The sequence below is a fragment of the Symsagittifera roscoffensis genome, unplaced genomic scaffold (genome assembly GCF_963678635.1).
Source record: "Symsagittifera roscoffensis unplaced genomic scaffold, txSymRosc1.1 SCAFFOLD_231, whole genome shotgun sequence".
NCBI lineage: Eukaryota > Metazoa > Xenacoelomorpha > Acoela > Convolutidae > Symsagittifera > Symsagittifera roscoffensis.
Window position 1 is genome coordinate 7,237 of NW_026971634.1, and position 16,079 is coordinate 23,315.

General features: G+C 34.9%; 1 protein-coding gene across 1 annotated transcript in view; it reads left to right on the top strand.

Annotated features, from left to right (window-relative positions):
* Positions 1–889: 889 nt before the first annotated feature.
* Positions 890–16,079, top strand: part of LOC134856622 (tetraspanin-18-like) — a gene marked incomplete at its 3' end in the record, with an annotated part of 74,627 nt that continues 59,437 nt past the window's right edge. The window contains 2 exon segments of the mRNA XM_063872893.1: positions 890–1,233; positions 7,500–7,571. Of these exon segments, the coding sequence (XP_063728963.1) occupies positions 1,168–1,233; positions 7,500–7,571 (138 nt within the window).

The following is a 16,079-nucleotide window of genomic DNA, read 5'->3' on the forward strand; positions in this document are numbered from 1 at the left end:
AGCACTGTCTATGATAGCAATTTTTTGAGCAATTTCCATTGGAATTGTCTAATCAGATTTTCCTTGACAGACGTTCGGATACCTTCTCTGAGAGGGTAACATAACCTCAGCAATTTTGTAGGCAAAAAAGACTTAAATCCGGTGTTTAACTTGTACCAAGACAGTTATGCACCGTTTATTTCAAGGATGCCGCGGTGTAGTTATGAGATACACACCTCTCAGCAGAAGAATGGGTGGTTTGAGGTCTACCTTCCCCATAGTGCTCATAGCTTCAGGGTGAGGCATAGAGATCCAGAAGTTATTACAGATCTCAAACAAAGTCAGCAAAAGGTTTGCGATTTATGTTTCGACCGACTCGACCAAAAAATTGTATATTTCGACCGACTCGACCCAAGCTGTCTATGTTTCGACTATGTTCGACCGAGGGAAAAACTTTTTGACCGAGTTCGACCGAGGAAAAACGTTTCGACCGAGTTCGACCAAAGAGTTTTTTCGTCCGAGAAGAAGTTCAGCCGAGAAAAAACAGTTCGACCATAGGGCCTTCTCGACTATGGATTTTCGGTCGAATTCTGACATGTGTTCGACCCGCCTCGGTCAAAACATAAATCGCAAACCTCGACCCGAGTAAGAAGTTAAACTGTTCGCAGTTTTGCTTTTTTCCCGCGTGGATTAATTGTCAGATTTGTCTGTTCTTGTAAACTATTTGAATATTTTTCCTGCTTAAGACTTTGATTTTTCTGTTTAAAGCTTTGATTTGATGCAAATGTTTTTCAAACGAACGGCTTTTGAGTGGCTAGCGTCTTGCTATCGTGTTCTATATACGCTGAGCTGACCGGCTCAAAATCACCTGTATTGTATAAATTTTTCATCATTTTGGAAATATATTCAACTCTTTTCACCGCAAACGCAACGTAATTTCGCTATTCATCAAATTGATACCGTTTTTATTTCATTTGATTTAGCTTTTATAACCTTTATGTATGATAATAACACTCTTCAGCTAAAATCTTGTTCAGTATCGAGCTTCAATTTTACAAAAAAAAAACTAAAAAAAAAAACTTTTAGACCAGTTTGGTTATTGATTGGACATTAAAATTATCTTCGCTATATTTTTTTCGCTGTTTGTTTCCTATAATAAGTTGATTTTTCTGATTTTCTGAGTTGGAAATGATAGAGAGGTTGAGACTACTGCTTATCAAGTTGGCTCTGAGCTCCGCCGTTCTCACTTTGCTGGTTAGTCTAACTTTTTGATGGAAAACTCCGCTTTCTTTCTTTCCTCTTTCTAAAGTTGTGCGGACTGTTCAATCGTCAGGGTTCTGACCCCTGGACCTGTCAAAGGGCAGCCATTTGGTACTAAATTACGCCATCCATTTTCATTTGACTGACTCAAAAAGCTTTTCAAAAAACGAAAAAACTCATACGCCATCCATTTTCATTTGACTGACTCAAAAAGCTTTTCAAAAAACAAAAAAAGGGCATTTTGATGTTTTTTAAACTCGCCTGTGACACATAAAATGTTCACAAAAATATCCTCTTTAGTGTTTCGGAAAAGTTCGGAAAATCAATTTGTTCGACAAAGAAAAAAGGTCAGAAATTTCGTCCTTTCTTGAAGTAAACCTACCCTTCAAAAAATTTAAGCGCCAGGCCTGACTCTGATGTTCATCGATACAGTTTTTATTCCGATACAGTTTTCATTCGGACTTTTTCTTCGATTTCGTTCCATTCCTTCAAAAAGAGTTTTGATCATTTTTGCTATCACTTTTTGACTTTTTGTGGTTTGTTCAAGTATTAAGTTTGATCATTTGAAATTGTTGTTGTTTTTCCAAGAAATAGAGATAATTTGAGGCTTTTTGCAGTATAAAGCAGATAACTTCATATACAGACCGAATATTCAAGAATTTTTCCTGATTCGATCAGTTTTGTTTTGCATTAGAGTTTTTTTAAGGAGTCTAATAAAAAATAAGAAGCTTACATGAAATGGAAATCGTTAAGAAACCGGAAACTGTTTTTATTTATTTAGTCTTCTGGATCTTTCATTTTTAAAAGACAATGGCTAGCCATTGTTTCTACTTGATTAGGATTAAAAACGGCGCAATTATGTTCATATTTGAAGTCAAACCTCGGATTCTACACACAAACTATGAAAACAAGAGGCAAAATGCAAATTGCGTTGTCAAAAAAGTAAACCCAGACGCAAAAAGAAACACAAACGTGAGAACAAAAACTTCAGAAAACAGAAAAAATTTGTTAAGTTTGCTCCAACGACCAAAACGATTTGTCTTTGAACACTTTTTCAATAATATTTGACAAAATTTTGTGTAGGTTTCTTATCTTTTATTGGACTCCTTAAAAAATTTCAATTGCAATACAAAACTGATCGATTCAGGAACAATGCTTGAATATTCCGTCTGTATGTTAAGTTATCTGCTTTCTTTTTTGAAAAAAAAAATAAAAAAAACTTGAAAACTGACTTCACTTTCAAACTTGTAGTTTAGTCCTCACCTTTTACGCAATATTATGCACAAAATGATATATCTTCTCATAGTAACAAGCTACTTGGAATAATTAAAAAGCATCAAAATTTTCTAGATAATATTAAGTGTTTTCGACAAAAATAGTTAGGTAAATATAAAAACTGGCCTGAAGTAGAAAAAATTACGTATTCTTTCATTTTCTTCGAAAATCGAACTCATTGTAGCAAGGGTGACATAATTTTCTGCTTAGTAAAACCAAAGTTTGCGCTATATTTTTTATCAAGTTAGAAAGTTTTGACTAGATACGATAGTTACCCAGGATCCAGTCTTGCAAATTGTTTCGACCGAGGCGGGTCTAACAGATACCAGATAAAATCGAACACAAAATTGAAACATAAAGTCAAATTAATCAAAACAGAAAAATGTGTAAAGTTCCTAAATTTTTGTTGGACGAAATTTGAGCTAAAAATTTTCTGCTCAATGGCAAATCTCCATTCAGAATACTGAGATTACCATCAATTACTCAAGAAGATTACTTTACCGCAAAATAAAATTTTTGAAAAGTTTTCCTTCAACAATTTGAGATGAAAGGGCTCCTGCGGTAGCAAAAAATAGTTTTAAGAAAGTTTATATAAAAATTAATTTTTTGTTAGTTAAACATTTTAAGCAAAATTAAAACAAAAACCAAAAACTCACTTACAAATATTGATTTAATTTTAATCAAAAATTTCTGCTATGACACCCCAGTAACTGCCGTGTGTTTGATCTGTACAAAAATTACTCAAAAATTCAGAAAGTACGCGAAAACAAAAAATATAAAACGTAATTTGGTTAGCTATACTTCTTGATCGAACTCAACCGAACTGAACTTCCTCAGCTGGACAAAAACAGAAGGTTGTCACTCGGTCGAAATGTTTATCCTCGGTTTTAATTTTTTCGGTTGCAAATACTTCTTGATAGAATTCCGGCGAAACGTTTGTTCTCGGTCTAACTTTTTTTGGTCAAAAATATTTCTTGGTCGAACTCGTTAGCATTTTTTTTCCTCACTCTACCTTTTTTCGGTAAAAAAAACTCCTTGGTTGAGCTCATTCGAACTGTTTTTCCTTGGTCTAACTTTTTTGGTCAAAAACACTCCTTTTTCGATTCTCGGTCTTACTTTTTTCGGCTGCAAATACTTCTTGATCGAATTGCGGCGAAACGTTTGTTCTCGGTCTAACGTTTTTCGGTGGAACATATTTCTTGGTCGAACTCGTTAGCATTGTTTTTCCTCACTCTACCTTTTTTCGGTCGAAAATACTCCTTGGTTGAGCTCATTCAAACTGTTTTTCCTTGGTCTATCTTTTTCGGTCAAAAACACTCCTTTTTCGATCCTCGGTCTTATTTTTTTCGGTTGCAAATACTTCTTGATCGAATTGCGGCGAAACGTTTTTCGGTCGAACATATTTCTTGGTCGAATTCGTTAGCATTGTTTTTCCTCACTCTACCTTTTTTCGGTCGAAAATATTACTTGGTCGAATTCGGTCGCATTGTTTTTCCTCGTTTTAATTTTTTTCGGTCGAAAGTACTCCTTGGTCGAGCTCAGTCGAACTGTTTTTCATTGTTTTAAGTTTTTTCGGTCAAAAGTACTCCTTTTTCAAACTCCGTCGAAAGGTTTTTTCGGTCTAACTTTTTTCAGTCGAAAAAAAATTTGGTCGAACTCGGTCGCATTTTGTTTCCTCGGTCTAACTTTTTTCAGTCGAAAGTACTTTTTGGTCGAACTCGTTCGCATTGTTTTTCCTCACTCTACCTTTTTTCGGTCGAAAATACTCCTAGGTTGAGCTCATTCGAACAGTTTTTCCTTTGTCTATATTTTTTGGTCAAAAACACTCCTTTTTTTGAACTCAGTCGAAATAATCTAATATTTCAGTTGTTACTCCATTAAAACAAGCGATTAACCGCTAATGTAGGAGAGATACCTATTATATCTAGTACAGGTTCTTTCAAATGAAAAGAAATTTGGTTGGGGAGATGATTTCTCTCACAACATGTTCTTTTGAACCAACCAAAAACCTCTTTTTCATGTGAGCGCTAAATCTCAGAATTGCCAGGATTTTTTCGAGAAATGAAATTATTGACTAAAACTGGGAAACCGCTGAACAGTTCAGATATTGGAAATTTGCCTAAGACATAAAACAAAGTTTAAATATTCTCCGCTTTTACAGGAAAAATTGTTGCAACCGGTCCCTTAGATTAAGATAAAAGGGCTCCTGCGGTAGCAAATAATAGTTTTCAGAAAGTTTATAAGAAAATTACTTATTTGTTAGATGAACATTTTAAGCAAAATTAAAACAGAAACTCACTTTCACTTATTAAGTTAATTTTAATCAAAAATTTCTGCTATGACACACCCAGTAACTGCCGTGTGTTTGATTTGTACAAAAATGACTCAAAAACTCAAGGAGTACGCGGAAACAAAAATTATAAAACGTAATTTGGTTAACAATACTTCTTGATCGAACTCTGTCGAACTGAACTTCCTCAGCCGGACAAAGTCAGAAGGTTATCAAGGGTCGAACTTGGTCGAAATGTTTATCCTCGGTCTTACTTTTTTCGGTTGCAAATACTTCTTGGTCGAGCTCGGTCGAAATGTTTCTTCTCGGTCTAACTTTTTTCGGTCGAAAATACTCCTTGGTTGAGCTCAGTCGAACTGTTTTCCCTTGTTCTATCTTTTTCGGTCAAAAAAACTCCTGTTTTGAATTCTGTCGAAATGTTCTAACATTTCAGTTATTACTCCATTAAAACAAGCGATTAACCGCTTATGTAGGGGAGATACCTATTATATCTAATAACCGTTCTTTCATATGAAAAAAAGTTGGTCGGGGAGATGATTTCTCTCACAACAAGTTCTTTTGAATCAACCAGAAACCTGTTTTATCTAGTGAGCGCTAAATCTCAGTATTGCCAGGATTTTTTTGAGAAGTGAAATTATTGGCTAAAACTGGGAAACTGCTGAAAAATTCGGATATTGGAAATTTCGTTAGGACATAAACAACGTTTGAAGATTTGCCGCTTCTATAGGAAAAATTGTTGCAACTGGTCCCTTAAATTGAGATAAAAGGGCTCCTGTGGTAGCCGATAATAGTTTTCAGAAAGTTTATATCAAAAATAATTATTTGTTACCTAAACATTTTAAGCTAAATTAAAACAAAAACTCACTTTTAAAGAATATTTTTTCATTCAAAACTTTCTGCTATGACACATCCAGTAACTTATGTGTGTTTGATCTGTACAAAAATGACTCAAAAACTCAAAATATATGCGAAAACAAAAATTATAAAGGTAATTTGGTTAACAATTTTTCTTGATCGAACTCAGTCGAACTGAATTTCCTCAGACGGAAAAGGTCAGAAGATTGTCACCGGTCGAACTCGGTCTTACTTTTTCGGTTGCAACTACTTCTTGGTCAAACTCGGTCATACGTTTGTTCTCGGTCTATTTTTTTTCGGCCAAAAATATTTCTTGGTCGAACTCAGTTGCATTGTTTTTCCTCACTTCAACTTTTTTCGGTCGTAAGTACTCCTTGATCAAGTTCAGTCGAACTGTTTTTCTCTGTTCTATCTTTTTTGGCCAAAAGTACTCCTTTTTTGAACTCCGTCGAAATGTTTTTCGTCGGTCTAACATTTTTCGGTTGAAAATAATTCTTGGTCGAACTCCGTCGAAATGTTTTTCCTTGGTTTATCTTTTCCGGTCAAAAACACATTTTTTTTGACCGCCGTCGAAATGTTCTAATTTTTCAGTTGTTACTCCATTAAAACAAGCGATTAACCGCTTATGTAGGGGAGATACCTATTATATCTAATACCCGTTCTTTCAAATGAAAAGAAAGTTGGTCGGAGAGATGATTTCTCTCACAACATGTTTTTTTGAACCAACCAGTAACCTGTTTTTCTAGTGAGCGCTTAATCTCAGTCTTGCAAGGATTTTTTCGTGAAGTGAAATTATTGGCCAAAAATTGGGAAACCGCTGAAAAGTTCAGATATTGGAAATATCCCTAGGACATGAACAAAGTTTGAAGATTCAACGCTTCTACAGGAAAAATTGTTGCAACCGGTCCCTTAGATTGAGATAAAAGGCCTCCTTTGGTAGCAAATAATAGTTTTCAGAAAGTTTATATAAAAATTGATTATTTGTTAGTTGAACATTTTAAGCAAAATTAAAACAAAAACTCACATTTAAATATTAATTTATTTTTAACCAAAAATTTCTGCTATGACACACCCAGTAACTGTCGTGTGTTTGATCTGTACAAAAAAGACTCAAAATCTCAAAACGTACGCGAAAACAAAAATCATAAAAGGTAATTTGGTTAACAATTTTTCTTGATCGATTTCAGTCGAACTGAAATTCCGCAGCCGGACAAAGTCAGGAGGTTGTCACCGGTTGAACTCGGTCGAAATGTTTGTCCTCGGTCTAACTTTTTCTTGGTCGAATTCGGTTGCATTGTTTTTCCTCACTTTAACATTTTTCGGTCAAAAATATCTCTTGGTCGAACTCGGTTGCATTGTTTTTCTCACTTTAACTTTTTTCGGTCGTAAGTACTCCTTGGTCGAACTCAGTCGAACTGTTTTTCTCTGTTCTATCTTTATTGGTCGAAAGTACTCCATTTTCGAAATCCGTCGAAATGTTTTTTCTCGGTCTAACATTTTTCGGTCGAAAATAATTCTTGGTCGAAATCGGTCGAATTGTTTTTCCTCGGTCTAACTTTTTTCGGTGGAAAAAACCACTTGGCTGAACTCGGTTAAACCGTTTCTCCTCGGTAGATTATGTTCGAAATTGTTTGCTTTTCTTCAATCGGAAGGTTTGAACATTTTTGAAACATAGTCAAAACTTATCAAGCTTGGATCGAGGTGGTCCAAATAATATGCCGATTTTTGGTCGAGTCGGCCAAAACGTAAATCGCAGACGTCGACCCGGGTACCGAAATACTATTAGAGTTCCATTTTTTCCTATCTTTATCAAAGAGGTAAATTTATGTCTCTTTTTCAGGTCCTGGGCGTGGTGTTGCTGTCTGTGCAGCTGTACGTGTTCATTAGATGGAACTTCGCTGAAATAGTAGAGGTAAGATACAGAAGTAATATAACTTATAACTAACTTAACAGTGTAACTAAACTTCGCAACTCTGGGTGAGGTGATCATGTGAATATATCTGCAATGATGATAACTAGAACTTGAGGGTCGCATTTTTGAATCCAGGAGTGGCGCAGCCATAAGCAAATATTTTGTAGCTACCTGGAGTTAACTGTTTGATATTTTTTGGAATCTTTAACTGATGCGGGATGACATGCGTAATTTTCAAAATTTCAAAAAGTTTTTGTAACCAAAAAGTTCAGTGGTTACTCCATTAAAACAAGCGATTAACCGCTTATATAGGAGAGATACATATTAAATATAGTACCCGTTCTTTCAAATGAAAAGAAATTTGGCTGGGGAGATGATTTTTCTCACAACCTGTTCTTTTGAATCAACCAGTAACCTGATTTTTCGAGTGAACGCTAAATCTCAGTATTGCCAGGATATTTTTCTAGAAGAGTGAAATTATTGGCTAAAACTGGGAAAGCGCTGAAAAGTTCAGATATTGGAAATTTCCCTAGGACTTAAGACAAAGTTTGAAGATTCGCCGCTTCTACAGGAAAAATAGTTGCAACCGGTCCCTTAGATTGAATAATTAATCTCTCGGATATCTTCTAAGAAAAGTCAACAAATTCGAAAAAACGGTCACATAAAACATGAAACTTGACTTTTCTGATGGCTATAATTTTATTCTACAGAGAATAGGGAGTAACGGCTTGCAGCAAGAAAACCTCAACTTGTTATTTCGAATGAACTAGTAATCTGATAACTGACACAATAGTTTTCGGGAAAAGTCATAAAATTTCCAAAAAAGAGGTTTCCATGTCTTTACTTGTTTTTTATTGAACCCAAAATCTCATAGTTTGGTAGTTTTTAGTTTTTTACAAAAAAAATCTGAAAACACGAATCAAACACTCCTCCACCGATTTATTCGAAGGATGTAGAAAGTGGGTACAGTAAAAAGAGAATAATGGATTATGCAGGCTCACAGGAAAGTGGGCGGTCATTTCAGTGATACAAATTTTTTTTACAAACCGGTGAAACCGTTTTTTCTTCGAAAACTAAAAATTTGGAGAAAAGAGAAAACACTTTTCAAAGCGTTTCAAAAGAATTGAAAAAATACTAAATTCCATACCTAAATTTCATACCAAATTCCATACCAGAATTGAAAAAAAAAACTAAATTCCATCCAAGTTGCTTTCATCAAAAAATTCTTTTTTCATTAGATTCTGCTTGGAAAACTTGACTGAAATACACGGAACTTTGATTAAAAGAGTCAATGCGTCTAAGTGAAAAACTTAGGATCTTAGCTCCCTCCTTCCTCAAAATTTTTTTCGTGCAGTTATTAAAGTTATTGTTTCTAATTCATGTAATTTAAAAATCTTGAATTCAAATTGAAAATTTGCGGAACAAATTTGCGGAGGAAGAAACAGGATGCTAAACTTTCAACTTAAAATTTGAATCTCAAAATCGATCTTCAGTGGATTTCAGTCCTGTTTTTCGAGAAGAATAATAAAATTACAAACATTTGAATAATATACAACTACTGAGAAAAAATTATTAGTTATAACATATTTTCATTTCGTGGCTGTACCACTGCTGAAAATCAGAATGCGAGCCAAGAAAAAAATTAAACTTTTTCGCAAGTATCTTGATTATAGGTTCATCGGTTTTTCACTAATGCAGTAATGTAGCACTAATGCCCACTAGAAATTCTGAATTTCTGAAGGAACTGAAACAGTCGATGAACCCATATTCAAGTTATGTTACCTATTCTTATTTCTTCTAAACTACAAAACAATGAGTTCAATTTTCTTGCTCAGTCACATTTTAATTACTTTCATTAATTAAGAAACATTTAGATGAAGGAAGAGTCCCTGGGTCGTGGTGCTCACTTTATATTTCGACCATCTCGATCAAAAATCGGTATATTTTGACCGTGCTCGACCGAAATTCGATAAGTTTCGATCGTGCTCGACCAAAAAAAAACGTGCTCGAGGCAAGCAAGATATCTTTCGACCAAGCTCGACCAAATTTGGGCATGTTTTGACTTTCAAACAACATGAGTTATCCTGAAACGTAATAAATTATGCTTTTCGGGGATGATCTTTTAATGCTTTTCTATCAGAATGAAAAGATTAGATTTTTAGGCGATTTAAATTCTTTGTAGATATGAACTATTTTTGAGTTATTTTTTTCCATCTTTTGGAAGACTGGTTTGCCATCTGTTTCGATAATATTTGAAAAAATATGTTGATATTTGAAAAAAAAATACCTTCTGACTCCGAATTACAGAGGAACAATAGATATGTTTCGACTGTGAGGTATGTTTATACCGTGCTCGATTGTGCTCGAGGTATGTTTCGACCGTGCTCGAAGTATGTTTCGACCGCGCTCAAAATATGTTTCGACTGTGCTCCAGTTATGCTTTGACTGTGCTCGAGGTAAGTTTCGACCGTGCTCAAGGTATGTTTTGACCGTGCTCGAGGCATGTTTCGACCGTGCTCGACTGTGCTCGACAGTTCTCGATTGTGCGCAACCATGCTCGAGGTATATTTTGAATTTTTGCTCGACACAAACCCCTGTTTTGACTATTATTATCGGTCGAGCACTGAAATGTGCTCGAACTTGGAAGTTTAAATATAAAGTGAGCACCTCGACCCGGTTCAACACTTTCAACTTTCATTGAATAGTTTTCGTGTTTCAAAGTTTAAACACCATGTACTGCTAGCGACATTTTCAGGATCAAGGTAACTACCCCACCTCACTTTGCATGGGGGAGGATTCGTTTCAAGGTACAAAATTTGTATATCCTGAACCGTTCAATTTTTTCTTTTAAGACGAGAAATTGTATATACATCTCGCTATAGCCTTTCGACTGTCTTTCCAACTTTTCAAACCACATTTTTTCCAAAATGCAAAATTTTGGAACTGTAAATTAAGTTTTCTTAAGATAGTGAAAATTAAATATAGTATTTGAAACTGTTCACTAACTTGGGTATCTAAATAATTAAATAATTACCAGAAAAAAAAACGAAGAATGTTTTAGAGTCAGTGGTTATAACAGTTTCTGTGCAGTTTAGCCACATTAGCTAGTTAGAACCAAACACGTGTAAAATTAAAAAGTTATTACTAAATACCGGGTTGATCTCTTATCATTTAGTTTTGCGAAAAATAATTGCTTATTATACGATTCCTACCTTGAGTGTATAGAAAAAAATAGTTGTCATAGAAACTTTGAAACATTTTCTATATGGCTAGAAAAACGTTCGAATTGAAAAATCCAAAATTCAGCGTACATTTTTTTCTGTATTATTGCAAAAGCATCTCCATGCTCAAACAAACAATTTCCGAATCAACAACTTGCATACAAAATGTTGTGCATTTTTCTCCAGATTGAGTTTCTCGTAGAAATGATCAAAAATGACTGAACTTTTTCGTGTGAACCGAAATTTTTATTGTCAACCGCTGAAAAGTTCAGATATTGGAAATTTCCCTAGGACATAAAACAAAATTTGAAGATTCGCCGCTTCTACAAGAAAAATTGTTTTAACCGGTCCCTTAAATTGAGATGAAACGCTCCTGCGGTAGCAAATAATAGTTTTCAGAAAGATTATATAAAAATTAATTATTTGTTAGTTAAACATTTTAAGCAAAATTAAAACAAAAACTCACTTCTAAACATTAATTTAATTTTTATCAAAAATTTCTGCTATGACACATCCAGTAACTGTCGGTTGTTTGATTTGTACGACATTGACTCAAAAACTCAAAAAGTACGCGAAAACAAAAATTAGAAAACATAATTTGTTTATCAATACTTCTTGATCGAGCTCCGTCGAACTGAATTCCCTCAGCCGGACAAAGTCAGAAAGTTTTCACCGGTCGAACTCGGTCGCATTGTTTTTCCTCACTCTAACTTTTTTCGGTCGAAAATACTCTTTGGTTGAGCTCAGTCGAACTGTTTTTTCCTTGGTTCTTCTTTTTCGGTCAAAAACACTCCTTTTTCGAACTCCGTCGAAATGTTCTAACATTTCAGTTGTTACTCCATTAAAACAAGCGATTAACCGCTTATGTAAGGAAGATATATGTTATATCTAGTACCCGTTCTTTCAAATGAAAATAAATTTGGTTGGGGAGATGATTTCTCTCATAACATGTCTTTTGAACCAACCAGTAACCTGTTTCTTTTCGAGTGAGCGCTAAATCTCAGTATTGCCAGGATAATTTTCGAAAAGTAAATTTATTGGCTAAAACTGGGAAACCGCTGAAAAGTTCAGATATTGGAAATTTCCCTAGGACTTAAAACAAAATTTGAAGATTCGCCACTTCTACAGGAAAAATTGTTTCAACCGGTCCCTTAGATTGAGATGAAAGGGCTCCTGCGGTAGCAAAATATAGTTTTCGGAAAGTTTATATGAAAATTAATTATTTGTTATTTAAACATTTTAAGCAAAACTAAAATAAAAACTCACTTATGAACATTAATTTAATTTTTATCAAAAATTTCTGCTATGGCATATCCAGTAACTGTCGGTTGTTTGATTTGTACGAAGTTGACTCAAAAACTCAAAAAGAACGCGAAAACAAAAATTAGAAAACGTAATTTGGTTAACAATACTTCTTGATCGAGCTCAGTCGAACTGAATTCCCTCAGCCGGACAAAATCAGAAGGTTGTCGCTGGTCGAACGCAGTCGAAAAGTTTATCCTCGGTCTTACTTTTTTCGGTTGCAAATACTTCTTGGTCGAACTCCGTCGAAAAGTTTGTTCTCGGTCTATCTTTTTTTCGGTCAAAAATATTTCTGGGTCGAACTCGGTCGCATTGTTTTTCCTCACTTAAACTTTTTTTGGTCGAAAGTACTCCTTGGTCGAGCTCAGTCGAACTGTTTTTCTTTGTTCTAACTTTCTTCGGTCAAAAATACTCCTTTTTCAAACTCCGTCGAAATGTTTTTTTTCGGTCTAACTTTTTTCAGTCGAAAGTAAATTTTGGTCGAGCTCGGTCGCATTTTTGTTCCTTGGTCTAACTTTTTTCAGTCGAAAGTACTTCTTAGTCGAACTCGGTCGCATTGTTTTTTCTCACTCTAACTTTTTTTGGGTCAAAAATACTCCTTGATTGAGCTCAGTCGAACCGTTTTTCCTTGGTCTATCTTTTTTGGTCAAAAGTACTCCTTTTTCGAACTCCGTCGAAATGTTTTTTCTCGGTCTAATATTTTTGGTCGAAAATAATTCTGGGTCGAACTCGGTCGAATTGTTTTTCTTCGGTGGGAAATACCACTTGGCTGAACTCGGTTAAACCGTTTTTCCTCGGTAGATTATGTTCGAAATTGTTTCCCCGCGTTCCATTTTCTTTTGGTCGAAATAAACTGCTTTTCTTCAATCGGAAGGTTTGAACATAATTGAATCATAGTCAAAACTTTTCAAGCTTGGATCGAGGTGGTCCAAATATGCCAATTTTTGGTCGAGTCGGTCAAAACGTAAATCGCAGACGTCGACCCGGGTACCGAAATACTATTAGAGTTCCATTTTTTCCTATCTTTATCAAAGAGGTAAATTTATGTCTCTTTTTCAGGTCCTGGGCGTGGTGTTGCTGTCTGTGCAGCTGTACGTGTTTATTAGATGGAACTTCGCTGAAATAGTGGAGGTAAGAAACAGAAAAAATATAACTAATAACTAACTTCACAGTGTAACTAAACTTCGCAACTCTGGGCGAGGTGATCATGCGAATATCTCTGCAATGATGATAACTAGAACTTGAGGGTCGCATTTTTGAATCCAGAGAGGCGGAGCCATAAGCAAATATTTTGTAGCTACGTGCCCAGCTAAACCTGGAGTTAACTGTTTGATATTTTCTAGAATCTTTAACTGATGCGGGATGACATCCGTAATTTTCAAAATTTCAAAACGTTTTTTAACCAAAAAGTTCAGTTGTTACTCCATTAAAACAAGAGATTAACCGCTTATATAGGAGAGATACATATTAAATCTAGTATCCGTTCTTTCAAATGAAAAGAAATTTGGCTGGGGAGATGATTTTTCTCACAACCTGTTCTTTTGAATCAACCAGTAACCTGATTTTTCGAGTGAACGCTAAATCTCAGTATTGCCAGGATATTTTTCTAGAAGAGTGAAATTATTGGCTAAAACTGGGAAAGCGCTGAAAAGTTCAGATATTGGAAATTTCCCTGGGACTTAAGACAAAGTTTGAAGATTCGCCGCTTCTACAGGAAAAATAGTTGCAACCGGTCCCTTAGATTGAATAATTAATCTCTCGGATATCTTCTAAGAAAAGTCAACAAATTCGAAAAAACGGTCACATAAAACATGAAACTTGACTTTTCTGATGGCTATAATTTTATTCTACAGAGAATAGGGAGTAACGGCTTGCAGCAAGAAAACCTCAACTTGTTATTTCGAATGAACTAGTAATCTGATAACTGACACAATAGTTTTCGGGAAAAGTCATAAAATTTCCAAAAAAGAGGTTTCCATGTCTTTACTTGTTTTTTATTGAACCCAAAATCTCATAGTTTGGTAGTTTTTAGTTTTTTACAAAAAAAATCTGAAAACACGAATCAAACACTCCTCCACCGATTTATTCGAAAGATGTAGAAAGTGGGTACAGTAAAAAGTGAATAATGGATTACGCAGGCTCACAGGAAAGTGGGCGGTCATTTCAGTGATACAAATTTTTTTTACAAACCGGTGAAACCGTTTTTTCTTCGAAAACTAAAAATTTGGAGAAAAGAGAAAACACTTTTCAAAGCGTTTCAAAAGAATTGAAAAAATACTAAATTCCATACCTAAATTTCATACCAAATTCCATACCAGAATTGAAAAAAAAACTAAATTCCATCCAAGTTGCTTTCATCAAAAAATTCTTTTTTCATTAGATTCTGCTTGGAAAACTTGACTGAAATACACGGAACTTTGATTAAAAGAGTCAATGCGTCTAAGTGAAAAACTTAGGATCTTAGCTCCCTCCTTCCTCAAAATTTTTTTCGTGCAGTTATTAAAGTTATTGTTTCTAATTCATGTAATTTAAAAATCTTGAATTCAAATTGAAAATTTGCGGAACAAATTTGCGGAGGAAGAAACAGGATGCTAAACTTTCAACTTAAAATTTGAATCTCAAAATCGATCTTCAGTGGATTTCAGTCCTGTTTTTCGAGAAGAATAATAAAATTACAAACATTTGAATAATATACAACTACTGAGAAAAAATTATTAGTTATAACATATTTTCATTTCGTGGCTGTACCACTGCTGAAAATCAGAATGCGAGCCAAGAAAAAAATTAAACTTTTTCGCAAGTATCTTGATTATAGGTTCATCGGTTTTTCACTAATGCAGTAATGTAGCACTAATGCCCACTAGAAATTCTGAATTTCTGAAGGAACTGAAACAGTCGATGAACCCATATTCAAGTTATGTTACCTATTCTTATTTCTTCTAAACTACAAAACAATGAGTTCAATTTTCTTGCTCAGTCACATTTTAATTACTTTCATTAATTAAGAAACATTTAGATGAAGGAAGAGTCCCTGGGTCGTGGTGCTCACTTTATATTTCGACCATCTCGATCAAAAATCGGTATATTTTGACCGTGCTCGACCGAAATTCGATAAGTTTCGATCGTGCTCGACCAAAAAAAAACGTGCTCGAGGCAAGCAAGATATCTTTCGACCAAGCTCGACCAAATTTGGGCATGTTTTGACTTTCAAACAACATGAGTTATCCTGAAACGTAATAAATTATGCTTTTCGGGGATGATCTTTTAATGCTTTTCTATCAGAATGAAAAGATTAGATTTTTAGGCGATTTAAATTCTTTGTAGATATGAACTATTTTTGAGTTATTTTTTTCCATCTTTTGGAAGACTGGTTTGCCATCTGTTTCGATAATATTTGAAAAAATATGTTGATATTTGAAAAAAAATTACCTTCTGACTCCGAATTACAGAGGAACAATAGATATGTTTCGACTGTGAGGTATGTTTATACCGTGCTCGATTGTGCTCGAGGTATGTTTCGACCGTGCTCGAAGTATGTTTCGACCGCGCTCAAAATATGTTTCGACTGTGCTCCAGTTATGCTTTGACTGTGCTCGAGGTAAGTTTCGACCGTGCTCAAGGTATGTTTTGACCGTGCTCGAGGCATGTTTCGACCGTGCTCGACTGTGCTCGACAGTTCTCGATTGTGCGCAACCATGCTCGAGGTATATTTTGAATTTTTGCTCGACACAAACCCCTGTTTTGACTATTATTATCGGTCGAGCACTGAAATGTGCTCGAACTTGGAAGTTTAAATATAAAGTGAGCACCTCGACCCGGTTCAACACTTTCAACTTTCATTGAATAGTTTTCGTGTTTCAAAGTTTAAACACCATGTACTGCTAGCGACATTTTCAGGATCAAGGTAACTACCCCACCTCACTTTGCATGGGGGAGGATTCGTTTCAAGGTACAAAATTTGTATATCCTGAACCGTTCAATTTTT